This window comes from Pseudophryne corroboree, chromosome 8 (genome assembly GCF_028390025.1).
Source record: "Pseudophryne corroboree isolate aPseCor3 chromosome 8, aPseCor3.hap2, whole genome shotgun sequence".
Taxonomy (NCBI): Eukaryota; Metazoa; Chordata; class Amphibia; order Anura; family Myobatrachidae; genus Pseudophryne; species Pseudophryne corroboree.
The window spans coordinates 181173352-181190022 of record NC_086451.1 but is presented as its reverse complement, the minus strand read 5'-3'; the positions used below and the strand labels follow the sequence as shown (position 1 = coordinate 181190022).

At 47.7% G+C, this 16671-nt stretch overlaps 1 protein-coding gene across 1 annotated transcript in view; it reads left to right on the top strand.

The window, feature by feature from the left end:
• The window catches only part of LOC134949800 (rho GTPase-activating protein 6-like), a 612536-nt gene that overhangs the window by 316960 nt on the left and 278905 nt on the right, over positions 1 to 16671 (top strand). The window contains exon 6 of the mRNA XM_063938526.1: positions 10522 to 10577. Within this exon, the coding sequence (XP_063794596.1) occupies positions 10522 to 10577 (56 nt within the window). The remainder of the gene's footprint in view (positions 1 to 10521; positions 10578 to 16671) is intronic.

The following is a 16671-nucleotide window of genomic DNA, read 5'->3' as shown; positions in this document are numbered from 1 at the left end:
GCCAGGCGTGTGTCAGAATTGGCAGCTTTGTCATGTAAAAGCCCATATTTGATCTTCCATATGGACAGGGCAGAATTGAGGACTCGTCCCCAATTTCTCCCAAAGGTGGTATCAGCTTTTCACTTGAACCAACCTATTGTGGTGCCTGCGGCTACTCGGGACTTGGAGGATTCCAAGTTGCTGGACGTAGTCGGGGCCCTAAAAATCTATAGATAGACTTGCTATGTATCCTGTACGCACCCAACAAGCTGGGTGTTCCTGCTTCAAAGTAGACTATTGCTCGCTGGATCTGTAGCACGATTCAACTTGCACATTCTGCGGCTGGACTGCCGCATCCTAAATCAGTAAAGGCCCATTCCACGAGGAAGGTGGGCTCTTCTTGGGCAGCTGCCCGAGGGGTCTCGGCTTTACAACTTTGCCGAGCTGCTAGTTGGTCGGGTTCAAACACATTTGCAAGATTTTACAAGTTTGATACCCTGGCTGAGGAGGACCTTGAGTTTGCTCATTCGGTGCTGCAGAGTCATCCGCACTCTCCCGCCCGTTTGGGAGCTTTGGTATAATCCCCATGGTCCTTACGGAGTACCCAGCATCCACTAGGACGTCAGAGAAAATAAGAATTTACTCACCGGTAATTCTATTTCTCGTAGTCCGTAGTGGATGCTGGGAGCCCGTCCCAAGTGCGGACTTTCTGCAATACGTGTATATAGTTATTGCTTAACTAAAGGGTTGTGTTATGAGCCATCTGTTAAAGAGGCTCCTTTTGTTATTCATACTGTTAACTGGGTATATTTATCACAAGTTGTACGGTGTGATTGGTGTGGCTGGTATGAGTCTTACCCTGGATTCCAAATCCTTTCCTAGTAATGTCAGCTCTTCCGGGCACAGTTTCCCTAACTGAGGTATGGAGGAGGGGCATAGAGGGAGGAGCCAGTGCACACCAGATATAGTACCTAATCTTTCTTTTAAGAGTGCCCAGTCTCCTGCGGAGCCCGTCTATACCCCATGGTCCTTACGGAGTACCCAGCATCCACTACGGACTACGAGAAATAGAATTACCGGTGAGTAAATTCTTATTTTTAATAACATGATTTGGAGTGAATGACATCAGAGTTAAAACTATTTTTAATATTTGTCATTGCCCATACAGTATATTTGTGATATTGCAAAGGTTAAAATAATACTAGTCACATTTGTTAAGCAATGATTGTGTAGATTATGGAGAGAGAATATGAAGAGTACAGCAAATCACACTATTGACACATAACAGGTACATACCTCCCGATTTTCGCAGGACAGTCCCAGTTTTTTGGGACTGTCCCGTTGTCCCACCCGTGGGCTGCTGTGTCCCGCGGTGGGGGTGGGGGGCAGTTGGGAGGCTCTACACAGCGTCTATTCACAGGGAGACAGAGGGAGAGGGGGCATGCTAGCAGCTCATAGAGTGCTGGGCATGCCCACTCAGTGATGAAAATGAGGGCGTGACTCGCGATCGAGCCACTCCCGTGAAGCCATACCCCCTTTCCAGAGGCCACGCCCCCTTCATGACGTCTCTCTCATAGGGCACGGAGCCAGACGCCGAGGGATCACAGCGGTCGGATGCGGGAGCGGGGCTTGGTAAGTATGGTGTTTTTTTTTTTTTTTTGTAAGGCACGTCTGCTGGGGGCAAGCTACGGGGGCAAACTACAAGGGGTAAACTACTGGGGGCAAACTACAGGGGCGCATTACTACTGGGGCATTACTACTTGGGGCACACTACTGGGTGCATAACTACAGGGGCTAAACTACTGGGGGCATTACTGTTTGGGGACTAAACTACAGGGGGCCATTACTACAGGGGGGCTAAACGACAAGGGGGCAAACTACAGAGGGCATTACTACTTGGAGCAAGCTACATGGGGCTAACTAGAGGGTGCATTACTACTGGGGGCATAACTACAAGAGGCCATTACAGCGGGGCAAAACTACACGGGGGCATTACTACTTGGGGCAAGCTGCAGGGGGCTAACTACTGGGGGCAAGCTACATGGGGCTAACTACTGGGGGCAAACTACAGCGGCGCATTACTACTGCGGGCATCACTAAACTACAGGGGGGCTAAACTACAAGGGTGCAAACTACAGGGGGCATAACTACAGGGGCTAAACTACTGGGGGCATTACTACAGGGGGCTAACCTACAAGAGGGCAAACTACAGAGGTCATTACTACTTGGGGCAAGCTACATGGGGCTAACTACAGGGTGCATTACTACTGGGGGCATAACTACAGGGGCATTACTACTGGGGCAAACTACAAGGGCATTACAGCGGGGCTAAACTACAAGGGGGCATTACTACTTGGGGCAAGCTACAGGGGGCTAACTACTGGGGGCAAGCTACATGGGGTTAACTACTGGGAGCAAACTACAGGGGCGCATTACTACTAGGGGCATAACTACAGGGGGGCTAAACTACAAGGGGGCAAGTTACGGGAGGGCATAACTACAGGGGCTAAACTACTGGGGGCATTCCTACTTGGGGCAAACTACATGGGGCTAAACTACTGGGGGCATTACTACTGGGGGGCTAAACTACAGGGTGCATAACTGTAGGGGCTAAACTACTGGGGGCATTCCTACTGGGGCAAACTACAGGGGCGCATTACTACTGGGGGCATATCTTCAACAAATAGATCTTACGAACTTTGGGGCTCATTTACATTTGGATGTAAGTCATTTTCATGACACGCCTCTCCGATGTAGCAGTAAGCGCCCGCACTGATAGGTGGTATCTTCACAATCTCCCTGAAATGCTTTTTCAAAAGTAGGCAAGTATGCTGCAATGCAAAGACATCCACATGTTGCCAAATACCCCTTTCACATCTCCAATGCCGGATCCCACCCGGCAATTGGAAACGGGTCCTTCCCCGGTGGGATCCAGCATTGGAGCCTCGGCACTGGCTTCCCGACCTGGCAATATGCCGGTTCAGTTGCCATAGCGGTGGGGAGGGCGGAGCCGGCAGCGGGGCGGGGGTGGAGGCGGCGCTGGGAGATGAGCTCATCTCCGCTCCGCCTCTCCCTATGTAGTAAATCCGGGAACCCGTTTACACTGCCACTGGCCAGGTATTCAACCCGGGAATAACCCTTCTTATTACCTGGGTTGAATTACCGGGTCAGGTGACCTGGGAATTCTCCAAGGCCCCTTTCACATCGCACACTGACCCGTGTCAACCCGGCAATATGCCGCATCGATACATCCTTTTCACATTGCAAAAATAACCCTGTAAGTGTGCACTATACTAAAGTAAAATCACAATAACAGGCAGCACACACTATATGAATATGGGGTTGCAAAGCGCACACAGACCAGCCAATAACACTCAGAAACCACAACAAAATGAAAATCACAATACTATGAACCTTTACATAATAACATAGTTATTTCCAGAATGAAGCAAAACATTTACAATAATGCCAATTACCCTAACCCTACAATAAAATTAGTGATTTTAATGCATCATATATTTACACATTAACCAGAAAAATCTCATATACTGTATTTTGCTGACCAATGTCTGGCTATGTATGGAGGAAATTTTTTTTTTTATTGATTATGCAGTGACATGCGGTGAGGTCAGTGGCTGGGGAGGCACTGGCAGCAAACACCCCCCGCCCCCCCTTTCCCATAGAGCAGGGGGGGGGGGAAGTGTTGTCCCCCACACATCACTAAAACCAGCACCAGGCAGAACCAGCCAGGCGGGAAGGAGGGGGGGGGATAATGCCATAGCAGGGGAGACACTCAGGGTGGGGTCCCCCTGCCATTGCATTAATCACCCCCCAAGCCAGTCAGCCCAGGGCTGGAATTCCTTGGAAAGTGGGAACCCCAAAAAATATAAATGGGGTCCCCCCTCCCGAGCAACAACCAGCACTGGGCTGATAGCCCAGTGTTATGCCCCGCACCCCTCGTGGCGGTGGGTGCAGGGTTCATTGTATGTTAATATTGTTCTTTACAGGTCGCCTACAGGTCCCAGCAAGCCTGCCCCAGCATGCTGGCACTTGGAGAACCACAAGTACCAGCATGCCCAGACAAACAGGGTCCGCTGGCACCTGTAGTCCACCTGTAAAGAAAATATTAAAATAAAACACCACACTGTCTCAAAAAAAAGTTTTATTAGACAGGGTCTTCACCTGGAGCGGCGGCCTTTAAGCTCTTTTGCATGGCCGCCGACTTCCCAGGGCTTCCAGCGTCTTCACCTGGGGGGCTGCCGCCTCCCCAGGGTTTCTGGCGTCTTCACCTGGTGAGTGGCGGTCTTTAAGCTCTTTTGCATGGCCGCCGCCACCCCAGGGCTTCCGTCGTCTTCACCTGGGGGGCGGCGGCTGTTAAGCTCTTTTGCATAGCCGCCGCTCATCCAGAACTTCCATGGCGTCTTTCTTCAGGAGCTCTTCACTGCTCCTTCTTCGCCGTCGGACTGACACCGATGCCTCGCGCTGACTTATATAAGTCAGCCACAGGGGGCGGGGTGATGATGCAACAAGCCGTGATTGGCTTGCAGTGGCCATCTTGAATTTCAAAAATGCCGCTGAGGCGCCATTTTTGAAACTGGTACCGCTCCGCTGCCAAACTCTGCAGAATCCAGGTAATATTATGGCGTCCCATCGCCCGCACCTCCGCCGTCCACACCACCGCTGCATCCTGCCACCCGCACCTCTGCCGCATCCTGCCGCCCGCACCTCCACTGCCACCAACTCCCATACAGTGATGACAGCGGATCCAGTGACGGAACCACTGACCAATCACTGTGGCCTCACTGACAGGGGCGTGATTTTGTGCGCTGAAAGCACATCCTTGTATGAAAGTGATACCTCTAATGGTGTCGCTTTCCAATGCATTTTCAATCGGCTTTTACTGCCCATGGCTCGGCCCCACGTGCGCCCTCCCCCCGCTCGCATACCTTACCCCATTGACAAAGGGAGGCCCCATGATCGGTGCCTCCCAAACACATTTACAGAGGATTAATGATTAGTTTAATATAAAGGAGATACTTATGACACAGAATATGTGTCATAAGTATCTTCTTTGTATTATTTTAATCATTAATGACAGGGGAGGCACTGCCTCCCCTGACTGTACATCCCTGTCTAACACTTACAAGATATATAGTCAGCTCATCTTAAAAAAAAATATGCTGTCTAAGTACCAACTACTAACATGAAATTAAATTAACAATATGATTATGCTTGATATTTTACACAAAAAATAAAAAATATGAACAGTTATGACACACTAGAGACCCTTATACACCTTATGCGACACAATAGTACTTATTATACATGTTACACCACACAGTAGAGCTCCTTATACACGTTATGCCACACCATAGTATTTCTGTGTCCTGTCATGTTATGCCACACAGTAGTGCTCCTTATACACGTTATGACACACAGTAGTGCTCCTTATACACATTACGCCACAGTAGAACCCCCTTAGACACATAATGCCCGTACACAGTAGTGCTCCTTATACACCTTATGCCACACAGTAGTATTCCTTATACACGTTATGTCACACTAGAGACCCTTGTTCACATCATGCCAAACAGTAGTGCCACTTATTCTCATTATGCCACACAATAGTGCCACTTATTCACAGTATGCCACACTGTAGTGACCCTCATTCACATTATGTATTACAGAAGTGCCTAATTTCACATTGATATTAGAATGATGTCAAATATGTACGTTTACCTGTCTGGAGAATGCACTGCAACCCTTGCCAAATAGGGAGATTGCCGCATGCCACACTGTTCACTGAGCTGTTAATCACTGTTGTCACACACTGGTCCTGATTGAACTGTGAATGGAGCAACTATCACTGTTGCTTACATTGATGCTATTAAATTAATGCAGCAGGATGCATAATGCTTCCTGCAAGCATTAGTGATCCAAGCTGCATCCTAGGATTCAGCAATGGATCACCTGTAACACTACTGGCTGGCTGCATGACCCATGGGGTGCCGTCACACCTCCCAGGGCCAGTTTCAGACCCTGTGGCACCCAGGGCGAAAGTTTCCTTTGGTGCCCCCCCCCCTCTCACCATTGGAAACAGGGCGTTACTTCATGGGGAAGGGGCATGGCCACAGAATAATACCAATTCACATTACACCGCACAGTAGTACCCCTTATACACATTACCAGCGACCCTTATACAACACAGGAAAAACAAAATCACAGGGGGGAAAAAAAACCAGATTCATGCCCTTTACATTATTTGTAAGTTTCCGACTTATAGTAATGCCCATTATGCATTATTCAACACCGTAATGCCCCTTCCACATTATGCCAAATATCGTAACGTACATTACGCCACACACCATAATGCATATTACTACTTATGCCACACACCGTAATACCCATTACACATAATACCACAAACCATAACACCCATGACACATTATGCAACACACCGTAATGCTCATTACATGTTATGACACACCATAGTACCAGATACACACACTGCTCCCAGTATAGTGCCAGTTACACATACTGCCACCTATATAGTGTCATATACATATACTGCCTCCAGTAAAGTGCCAGTTACACATAATGCCCTCTCTATAGTGTTAGTTACACATACTGTCCCACCAATAGTGCTAGTTACACATACTGTCCACTCTATAGTGTTAGTTACACATACTGCACCCTGTATAGTACCAGATACATATACTGCTCCCAATATAGCATGCATAAAGTGGGGAATTGATGCAAGGGGTGAGAGTGTTATACTCCCATTATATAAATCACTAGTGAGGCCACATCTTGAATACTGTGCACAATTTTGGCACCATACTACAAAAAGGATATCCTGGAGCTACAAAAGGTTCAGAGGCGGGTGACCAAACTAATTAAGGGCATGGAGATGCTGGAATATGAGGAAAGGCTTGCAAGGCTGTGCATGTTTACACTGGAAAAGAGGAGACTAAAAGGGGACATGATCAACATTTACAAATATATAAGGGGACAATACACAGGGGGACCTGTTTTTGGTAAGATCAACACAGAGGACACATACAGTAGATACCCGCTTAGGTTAGAGGAGAAGTGATTTTGCACACAGCGACAAAAAGGTTTTTTCACAGTAAGGACAATGCATGTTTGGAATTCCCTGCCTGAGAGAGTAGTAATGGCAAACTCGGTCAATACTTTTAAGAATGGGATAGGTAAATTCCTAATGAATAAGGATATACAGGGTTATGGTGCACGGTAATGCATTATAGTTATAAAAAAAAAAAAGAAGAGGAACACACACAACGGCCGACATCAGCAACAGACAAAATTAGTCCTAAAAATTATACAGCATAGGAGACCACAAATAGGTTTAACTCGATGGACAAATTGTCATTTCAACCTCAGAAACTATGTTACTATGTATAGTGCCAGTTACACATAATGCCCCTGTATAGTTCTAGATACATACAGATATGTCCTGATATAACGTTGCTGCGTACCGCATAGCGGGCGCCATGCAACTCGCGCCAGCTCCTTGCGCTATAACTCCCGTTATAAGATGCGTTGTAAATGTGACGTCACGTTATAATTGTAACATGCATTCTACTTTCTGTCCACCAGATGTCGTTTTTCCTAAACTCTATGGCGAATGCCTGAAATAGCCAACGGACCCTTCGTAGCGCTACCTGCTGATTGGCTGACGGGTTCGAATCCTAGCGGGACCAGAATTATTATTTTTTTAGGGGAAAAGTCAGAAAAAAATGGCGTGGGGTCCCCCCTCCAAAGCATAACCAGCCTCGGGCTCTTCGAGCCAGTCCTGGTTCTAAAAATCCGGGGGAAAAACGGACAGGGGATCCCCCGTATTTTTAAAACCAGCACCGGGCTCTGCGCCTGATGCTGGTGCAAAAAATACGGGGGACAAAAAGAGTAGGGGTCCCCCGTATTTTTTACACCAGCATCGGGCTCCACTAGCTGGACAGATAATGCCACAGCCGGGGGTCACTTTTATACAGTGCCCTGCGGCCGTGGCATTAAATATCCAACTAGTCACCCCTGGCCGGGGGTACCCTGGGGGAGTGGGGACCCCTTTAATCAAGGGGTCCCCCCCAGCCACCCAAGGGCCAGGGGTGAAGCCCGAGGCTGTCACCCCCATCCAAGGGCTGCGGATGGGAGGCTGATAGCCTTCAGAAAATTGAAAGAATATTGTTTTTTCCAGTAGTACTACAAGTCCCAGCAAGCTGGTACTTGGAGAACCACAAGTACCAGCATGCAGGAGAAAAACGGGCACGCTGGTTCCTGTAGTACTACTGGAAAAAAATACCCAAATAATAACAGGAGACACACACCTTGATAGTAAAACTTTTTTACACAACTGCCTGCACACACATACTTACCTATGTTGACCCGCCGACTGCCACAGTCTCCGTCGATCCGGGGTACCTGTGAAAAAAATTAGACTCACCTGATCCAGTGTCCAGAGATAAATCCACGTACTTGGCAAAAAAAGAAAACGACAAACCCGACCATGCCGGACTGAAAGGGGTCCCATGTTGACACATGGGACCCCTTTCCCCAAATGCCGGGACCCCACGTGACTGCTGTCACAGAGGTCCCTTCAGCCAATCAGGAAGCGCCACTCCGCGGCACTCACCTGATTGGCTCTGTGCACGGCAGAAATGACAGAAGCGCGTCGCACAGCTCCCTCCATTATATTCAATGGTGGGAACTTTCCGGGGAGCGGTGAGGTCACCCGCGGTCAGTGGCTGACCGCGGGTAACCCCACCGCTGACCGGAAAGTTCCCACCATTGAAACTAATGGAGGGAGCTGTGCGATGCGCTTCTGTCACTTCAGAGGCGCATACAGCCAATCAGCAGAGTGCAAGGACGTTGCGCTCGCTGATTGGCTGAAGAGACACTTCTGTGACAGCAGTCATGGGGGTGTCTTTGCATTCGAGGAAAGGGGTCCCATGTGTAAACATGGGACCCCTTTCAGTCTGTGTGGTCCTGGTAATTGCGTTTTTTTTTTTTTTACAAGTCCGTGGATTATACTCTGTCCCAAGTATAGTCCCAGTTAAACATACTGCCCCCTGCAAAGGTGTAGCTACCATAGGTGCCGGCAGTGCAGCTGCTATGGGGCCCAGAGCTGAGAGGGGCCCACCTTCCCTGTCAAAGTTACATGTGTTATATACATATTCCACCATTGGTGGTACGTAGGGGTCCTTTCAAACTTTTTCCTTGGGGCCTGCAATATATCTAGGTATGTCCCTGGACCTGCTCATTGTAGTGTGGTATAAAATTAACTGGAGGGCATTTTAATGTTATATAATATGAACCAGGGCACTGTAATTAGGCACAATATGAACGGGGAGCACTATATATCATAATGTGAATTGGGAGTACTGTGCGGCATAATGTGTACTGGCAGCTCTAAAATGTGACATAGGGTGAACTTAAGCACTACTACGGTTCATAAAAGAAACTAGGGCACTACTATGGGGCATAACCATAAATAAGGCTTTACTATGGTTCAGAAAATTAACTAGGGCACTATTATAGGGCATAACATTAACAACTGCTGCAGAGAAGTGTCTCTCTAGAAGCATTGGGATAGGGGCCAGTTCAAAATGTTGCTATGGGGCCCACAAAGTTCTGGCTATGCCCCTGTATAGTGTAGTTACACATAATGCCCCATATAGTGCTTGTTACACATACTGCCTCCTGTGTAGTGCCAGATACACATACTGCTTCAGCAGTGCTCACCGCCCTGGGCCTCCTCCTTCCTTTCGCTGCTACTGGGTTGCCGAAGGTCTGTGTCTGGGAGAAGGAGAGCACAGCGTACCCCTCTCATTCCTCATTGCTGAGTCCTATCTGGGCGCTGGTGGCTGGCGGGCTGGCTGGTGGTGGATGGGCCAGTAGGCGGGGTGTATGTGGCCGTGCCCTCAGGCAACAGTGCTCTGGGCCATTGCCCTGCTTGCCCGCCCTAAGATCCACCCCTGATGCCCCCAATGCACCCACAAGCCTTCCATGAACACTAGTTACATTTGATGGCAATCAGCCCTAATATTATTGGCTATAATTGTCAGACATGACAGCCAACAGAAACAGCTGCAGCTTTAGCCAGCCACAGCTTCAGTACAGCAAGCCAATAAGAATTAGCCTTTTTCTTATTGGCTGCTGCACATTACACTTGGACCCAGCTGTATCAAGCCTTGGAGAGTGCACGGTGATAAAATATTAATCAACCAGCTCCTAACTGTCATTTTTCAAACACAGCCTTTAACATGGCAGTTTGGAGCTTATTGGCTGGTACTTCATCACCATGCAATTTATCACTCTCCAAGGCCTGATAAATCTGGGCCTTAGCTACAGGTTGAGTGTATGTAGTCGACATTGTGAACACCACTGCATTAAACAATTCACGATTAGCCTGAAGTAAAAAAATTTACTATATAGCTAGAGGACAATAAAACAGAAGTAGCATAATTACACAGTAATAATATCACCAAAAGTATAATATCATCAATTTATTGTTGTTTGTTTCAGGGCTTCAGACAGTTGGAATATTTCGTATTGGGAGCTCAAAGAAAAGAGTTGAGCAGGTGAGTGTTACATGCTGTATAAATACAAAAAAAAAAAAAATTCTACTAAGAACATATAATGTACTTTCCATAGTAACTTAAATTATCTTGAAATATCTAGTATTTTACCAGTTAAATCTAAATGTATGAGAGAGCAACTTCATAGCATGTACATAAGCATTTTCGATTTAGTATCCCTGGTGTATTAATAAACTTTAATTTTCTATCTCACATTTTTGTCATCCATGGGGGGGAATGTAATAGAGTGCGAGAACCAGGAAGTGCGGGACTTCATTCAAGTTCTCACGGATTTTAAAATCTTGTTTTGCCGTGTAACTCATTGCCGCTTTAAAAATACATGAGAAACTCAGCCAAATTCACGCACTTCCTGGTTCTAGCACTCTATTACATCCCCCCATTTTATGTATTCTTCATGTATTATATTATTGTGCACCATATATTATTGTGCACTTTTATGTACACTATACTTTGTATTATAATAAACAATTAGGTTTTTAATAGTTTTTGTAGAGCAAGTAATTTTTGCTATGAAAAAATAGGATTTTAATTACCTACCGGTAAATCCTTTTCTCGTAGTCCGTAGAGGATACTGGGAATCCATTTAGTACCATGGGGTATAGACGGGTTCACTGGGAGCTACGGGCACTTTAAGAATTTGATAGAGGGAGGAACCAGCGCACACTATGTCCCTCCTACCAGACTCAGTCTAGGAAACTGAGCCCGAGGAGACGGACATACTTTGAGAGAAGGATATAAAAGGATAGTTGTGAAATTCCGAACCAGCACACAGACAAGAGGAAAGCCAAGCTAACCAAACTTGAAAACAGGAAAAGCAACAGCTGAACCAAACAACAATACTTAACCAAGTAACAGTGCAGGAAGTACAAAGCACTGGGCGGGCGCCCAATATCCTCTAGGGACTACGAGAAAAGTATTTACTGGTAGGTAATTAAAATCATATTTTCTCTTACGTCCTAGAGGATACTGGGAATCCATTTAGTACCATGGGGAAGTACCAAAGCTCCCAAACCGGGTGGGAGAGTGCTGAGGTTCCTGCAGAACTGATTGACCAAACTGAAGATCCTCAGAGGCCAAAGTATCGAACTTGTAGACCTTAGCAAATGTGATCAAACATGACCAAGTAGCTGCTCGGCAGAGCTGTAAAGCCGAGACATCCCGGGCAGCCGCACAAGAAGAACCAGCCGTCCTAGTAGAGTGGGCCTGTACAGATTTTGAAACTGGCAATCCTGCTATGGAATAAGCATGCTGGATAGTGAGCCTGATCCAGCATGCAATGACTGCTTTGAAGCAGGTCACCCAATCTTATTGGGATCATAAAGAACAAACAGCGAGTCCAATTTTGTGACGAGCTGTTCGCTTTATATACACCTATAAAGCCCTCATAACATCCAAAGACTTTGAAGTAGCAGAGGTGTCGATAACAACCGGAACCACAATAGGTTGGTTGATGTGAAACGCAGATACCATTTTCTTAAGAAATTGCTGATGAGTTCTGAGCTCAGCTCTGTCTTCATGGAAAATTAAATAGAGGCTCTTGTGAAAAAACGCCACCAGCTCCAACACACGTCTTGCTGAAGCCAAGGCCAACAGTGTGACAGTCTTCCACATAAAATATTTTACGTCTACCTTCTATAACGGTTCAAACCAGTCCGATTGGAGGAACTGCAGCACCAAGTTGAGATCCCAAGGTGCAGTGGGAGGCACAAAGGGAGGTTGGATGTGCAGAATAAATTTGAAGAACGTCTGGACCTCAGGGAGAGAAGCCAATTGTTTCTGAAAGAAAATGGACAAGGCAAAAATCTGTACTTTTAAGGAGCTCAGACGTAGGCCCACATCCACACCTGACTGCAGAAAAAGCAGTAAATATCCCAGATGAAATTCCATTGCAGAATATTTTCTGCTGTCGCACCAAGAGACGTATTTCTTCCAAGTACGGAGGTAATGTTTAGACGTTACTCCCTTTCTGGCTTGGATCATAGTCGGGATGACCTTTTCAAGGATCCGTCTCTGGGCTAGATTCAACCATTCAAATTCCATGCTATCAAACGTAGCCGCGGTACGTCTTGCTAGACAAACGGGCCCTGGTGCAGAAGATCCTCGCAAAGACGTACTGTAGAGGCCACTGATCTTCGAGTAGCATCTCTAGAAGGTCTGCTTACCAGGCCCTTTTTGGCCAGTCTGGAGCAATGAGTATTGCTTGAACCTTTTCCATTTTTATTCTTTTGAGAATTCTTCGGATCAGAGGAAGTGGAGGAAACATATACACCATCTGATAGACCCATGGAGTCGTCAGAGCGTCTACCGCCACTGCCTGTGTGTCTCTCGACCTGGAACAATACAGTTTGAGCTTCTTGTTGAGATGAGAAAATAAAAGTACAAAACTGCTGAATAGCGCCTCAGATCATGAATATAATTTATATATTTGTACAATTGTTCTGTCACCTGCGCTCAGTGGTGCAAGTGGGCGGGTACGGGTGGGTACGGCGTACCCGTAAGAATTTAGCCGTGGGTACGCCGTACCCACACCGACGGGCCGCCACTCCTCTTCCTTCCCTCCCTCCCTCCCCTGCTCCACGCCGCACCGCCGCACACGCCTCACCGCCGCTGATGTGAGGGCAGGAGAGGCAGGAGAGTGCAGCCTGCGCCTCTCGTTCCCCTCAGTCTCCGGTGGGTGTTTCAGTTTACTTCAGCGCCGATCCGTGAGCCAATCAGAGCTCGCACCCGCGAGCTCTGATTGGCTCACGGATCGGCGCTGAATTAAACTGAGACACCCGTCGGAGACTGAGGGGAACGAGAGGCGCAGGCTGCACTCTCCTTCCCTCACGTGACAGACAGGACACCGACGGCAGCGGCAGCGGCAGCGGTGAGTAGGGGAGGGGGGCATGTTATACCTGGCACTGGGGGGGCATGTATACCTGGCACTGGGGGCATATCTGGCACAGGGGGGCATATATACCTGGCACTGGGGGATATCTGGCACTGGGGGGGCATGTTATACCTGGCACTGGGGGATATCTGGCACTGGGGGCATATCTGGCACAGGGGGGGTATATATACCTGGCACTGGGGGATATCTGGCACAGGGGGGCATGTATACCTGGCACTGGGGGCATATCTGGCACAGGGGGGCATATATACCTGGCACTGGGGGATATCTGGCACAGGGGGGCATGTATACCTGGCACTGGGGGATATCTGGCACTGGGGGGGCATGTTATACCTGGCACTGGGGGATATCTGGCACTGGGGGGGCATGTATACCTGGCACTGGGGGATATCTGGCACTGGGGGGGCATGTATACCTGGCACTGGGGGATATCTGGCACTGGGGGCATATCTGGCACAGGGGGGCATATATACCTGGCACTGGGGGATATCTGGCACTGGGGGGGCATGTTATACCTGGCACTGGGGGATATCTGGCACTGGGGGGGGCATGTATACCTGGCACTGGGGGATATCTGGCACTGGGGGCATATCTGGCACAGGGGGGCATATATACCTGGCACTGGGGGATATCTGGCACAGGGGGGCATGTATACCTGGCACTGGAGTATATCTGGCACTGGGGGCATATCTGGCACTGTAGGGGCATTTCTGTATCTGGCACGGGGGGCAATGTATATCTGACACAGTGGGGGCATTTGTGTATCTAGCACTGTGGGGCAATGTGTATCTGACACTGTGAGGCAATGTATGGCACTCTGGGGGCATTTCTGTATCTGGCACTGTGGGGCAATGTGTATCTGGCACTGTGGGGCAATGTGTATCTGGCACTCTGGGGACATTTGTGTATCTGGCACTGTGGGGCAATGTGCATCTGGCACTGTGGGGCAATGTGCATCTGGCACTGTGGGGCAATGTGTATCTGGCACTCTGGGGACATTTGTGTATCTGGCACTGTGGGGCAATGTGCATCTGGCACTGTGGGGCAATGTGTATCTGGCACTGTGAGGCAATGTGTATCTGACACTCTGGGGACATTTGTGTATCTGGCACTCTGGGGACATTTGTGTATCTGGCACTGTGGGGCAATGTGTATCTGGCACTGTGGGGTTATATGTATCTGGCACTGTGGGGCAATGTATATCTAGCACTGTGGGGCAACGTGTATCTGACACTATTGGGGTCATACGTGTATCTGCCCCTCCCCCATATGTGTATCACGCCCCATTTTCATTGGCCACGCCCCATGTGGCATTTGGCCACACCCATTTTTTTGCGCGCGCACCTTCGACGCGCGCACACAGTACCCGTAAGACATTTTTTCTACTTGCACCACTGCCTGCGCTGCCGTGAAACACTGTGTGTGTGTTTATAATAAATGGATAATAAAAAGAAGAAACGGCTGCGCAAAAGTGGAAGAACAACCACCAATGGCTAATGGGGAATAATTAATAATAAGAGCTGACGTAGAAAAAGAAAAGATTTATTATGTTAATAACATTAATTAAGACATTCTGAGTCTACATATAAAATGCAATAAAAAACACACGAAAATAAAATTAAATATGTCAACACCTAGATCAGTGGTTCCCAATCTTTTTTTCAATCACGGCGCCCTAGAGTATCAGAATTTTTTTCACGGCACCCCTAGACCAAAGGTTTCTTATCGAGAAATAAAGAAAAATATTAAATTAAGTAAATTTGTGCTTATATGTCATCATTAGGGTCAATTGTGTGGTGAGGGACAAGATTTGCTTCTGTTTGTCCACATACTTTATGATTGCCAGCCACCACCACTGGCTTTGCCTATTACATTGGACATAAATAATTTTAATTGGTCCTGGACCACCAACCCGAGGCACCCCTGCAAGTGTCCTGAGGCACCCCAGGGTGCCACGGCACACAGTTTGGGAACCACTGACCTAGATCATAAGATGTATGAGCTGTAATTTCTCAATCTGCTTATTGATAATGACTTTTGACAAAGTCACATGATCTGTGACGAAACGCGTCAGGACCCCGCCTCTTTGCACACCTGGATAATTCTACCTATTTGGTAGCAAGCCGCACACTGAGCCACAGAAATCCTGGTTCTACACTGGCCCTACATCTTGGCTCAAACTGCTCATTGAACCACAGATATCCCGGCTCCACACCGGCTGCACATCCCGGCTCATCATACAGCCGTCAGCTACTCCTTTCATTATATTGGAGAGACCACCACGTATCAGGCAGTGAATTGCCCGTAAGCCATCCGGTTTTTCAGCCCCACGCATCGGCCCCGTGCACGGCTGCTGACATCTTCTCTTAGAACGCGGCTGGAACTACATTATTTACCGCTGGTTGCCTGGTTACCGCACAGTCATCTCCTCGCCGTGCAGACGGACACTGGGCATTGCAGGACCGCAATACCGAGGACGCTCGGTACGGACCAGCCCTAGGAGAAGGTAATCATAATTTAATTATTAATTTGCCCACCTGCCTGTGAAAATCTCTCAAGACATCTTTCATCAGCCACACACTGATCGGCTGTTTATCTGGAACTGTGGACATCCCAATCACATCAATTCTGGACTCTGTGGTTCCCATTCTCATTAAGCAGATTGAGAATTTACAGCTCATACATCTTATGATCTAGGTGTTGATATATTTAATTTTATTTTCATGTGATTTTTATTGCATTTTATATGTAGACTCAGAATGTCTTAATTAATGTTATTAACATAATAAATCTTTTCTTTTTCTACGTCAGCTCTTATTATTAATTATTCCCCATTAGCCATTGGTGGTTGTTCTTCCACTTTTGCGCAGCCGTTTCTTTTTTTTATTGTTGAGATGAGAGGCTATTATGCTGATTTGTGGATATCCCCACCGAAGTGTCAAGCACCTGAACACCTCCGGGTGAAGGCCCCACTCCTCCGGGTGCAGGTCGTGTCTGCTGAGAAAGTCTGCTTTTCAGTTGTCTACTCCCGGAATGAAGACCGCTGACAACGCCACTGCGTGTTTTTCTGCCCAGAAGAAAACTCTTGTCACCTCTGACATTGCTTCTCTGCTTTTTGTTCCGCCCTGTCGGTTTATGTACATTACCGCCGTCACATTCTCTGACTGGACCTGAATGGCCTGATCT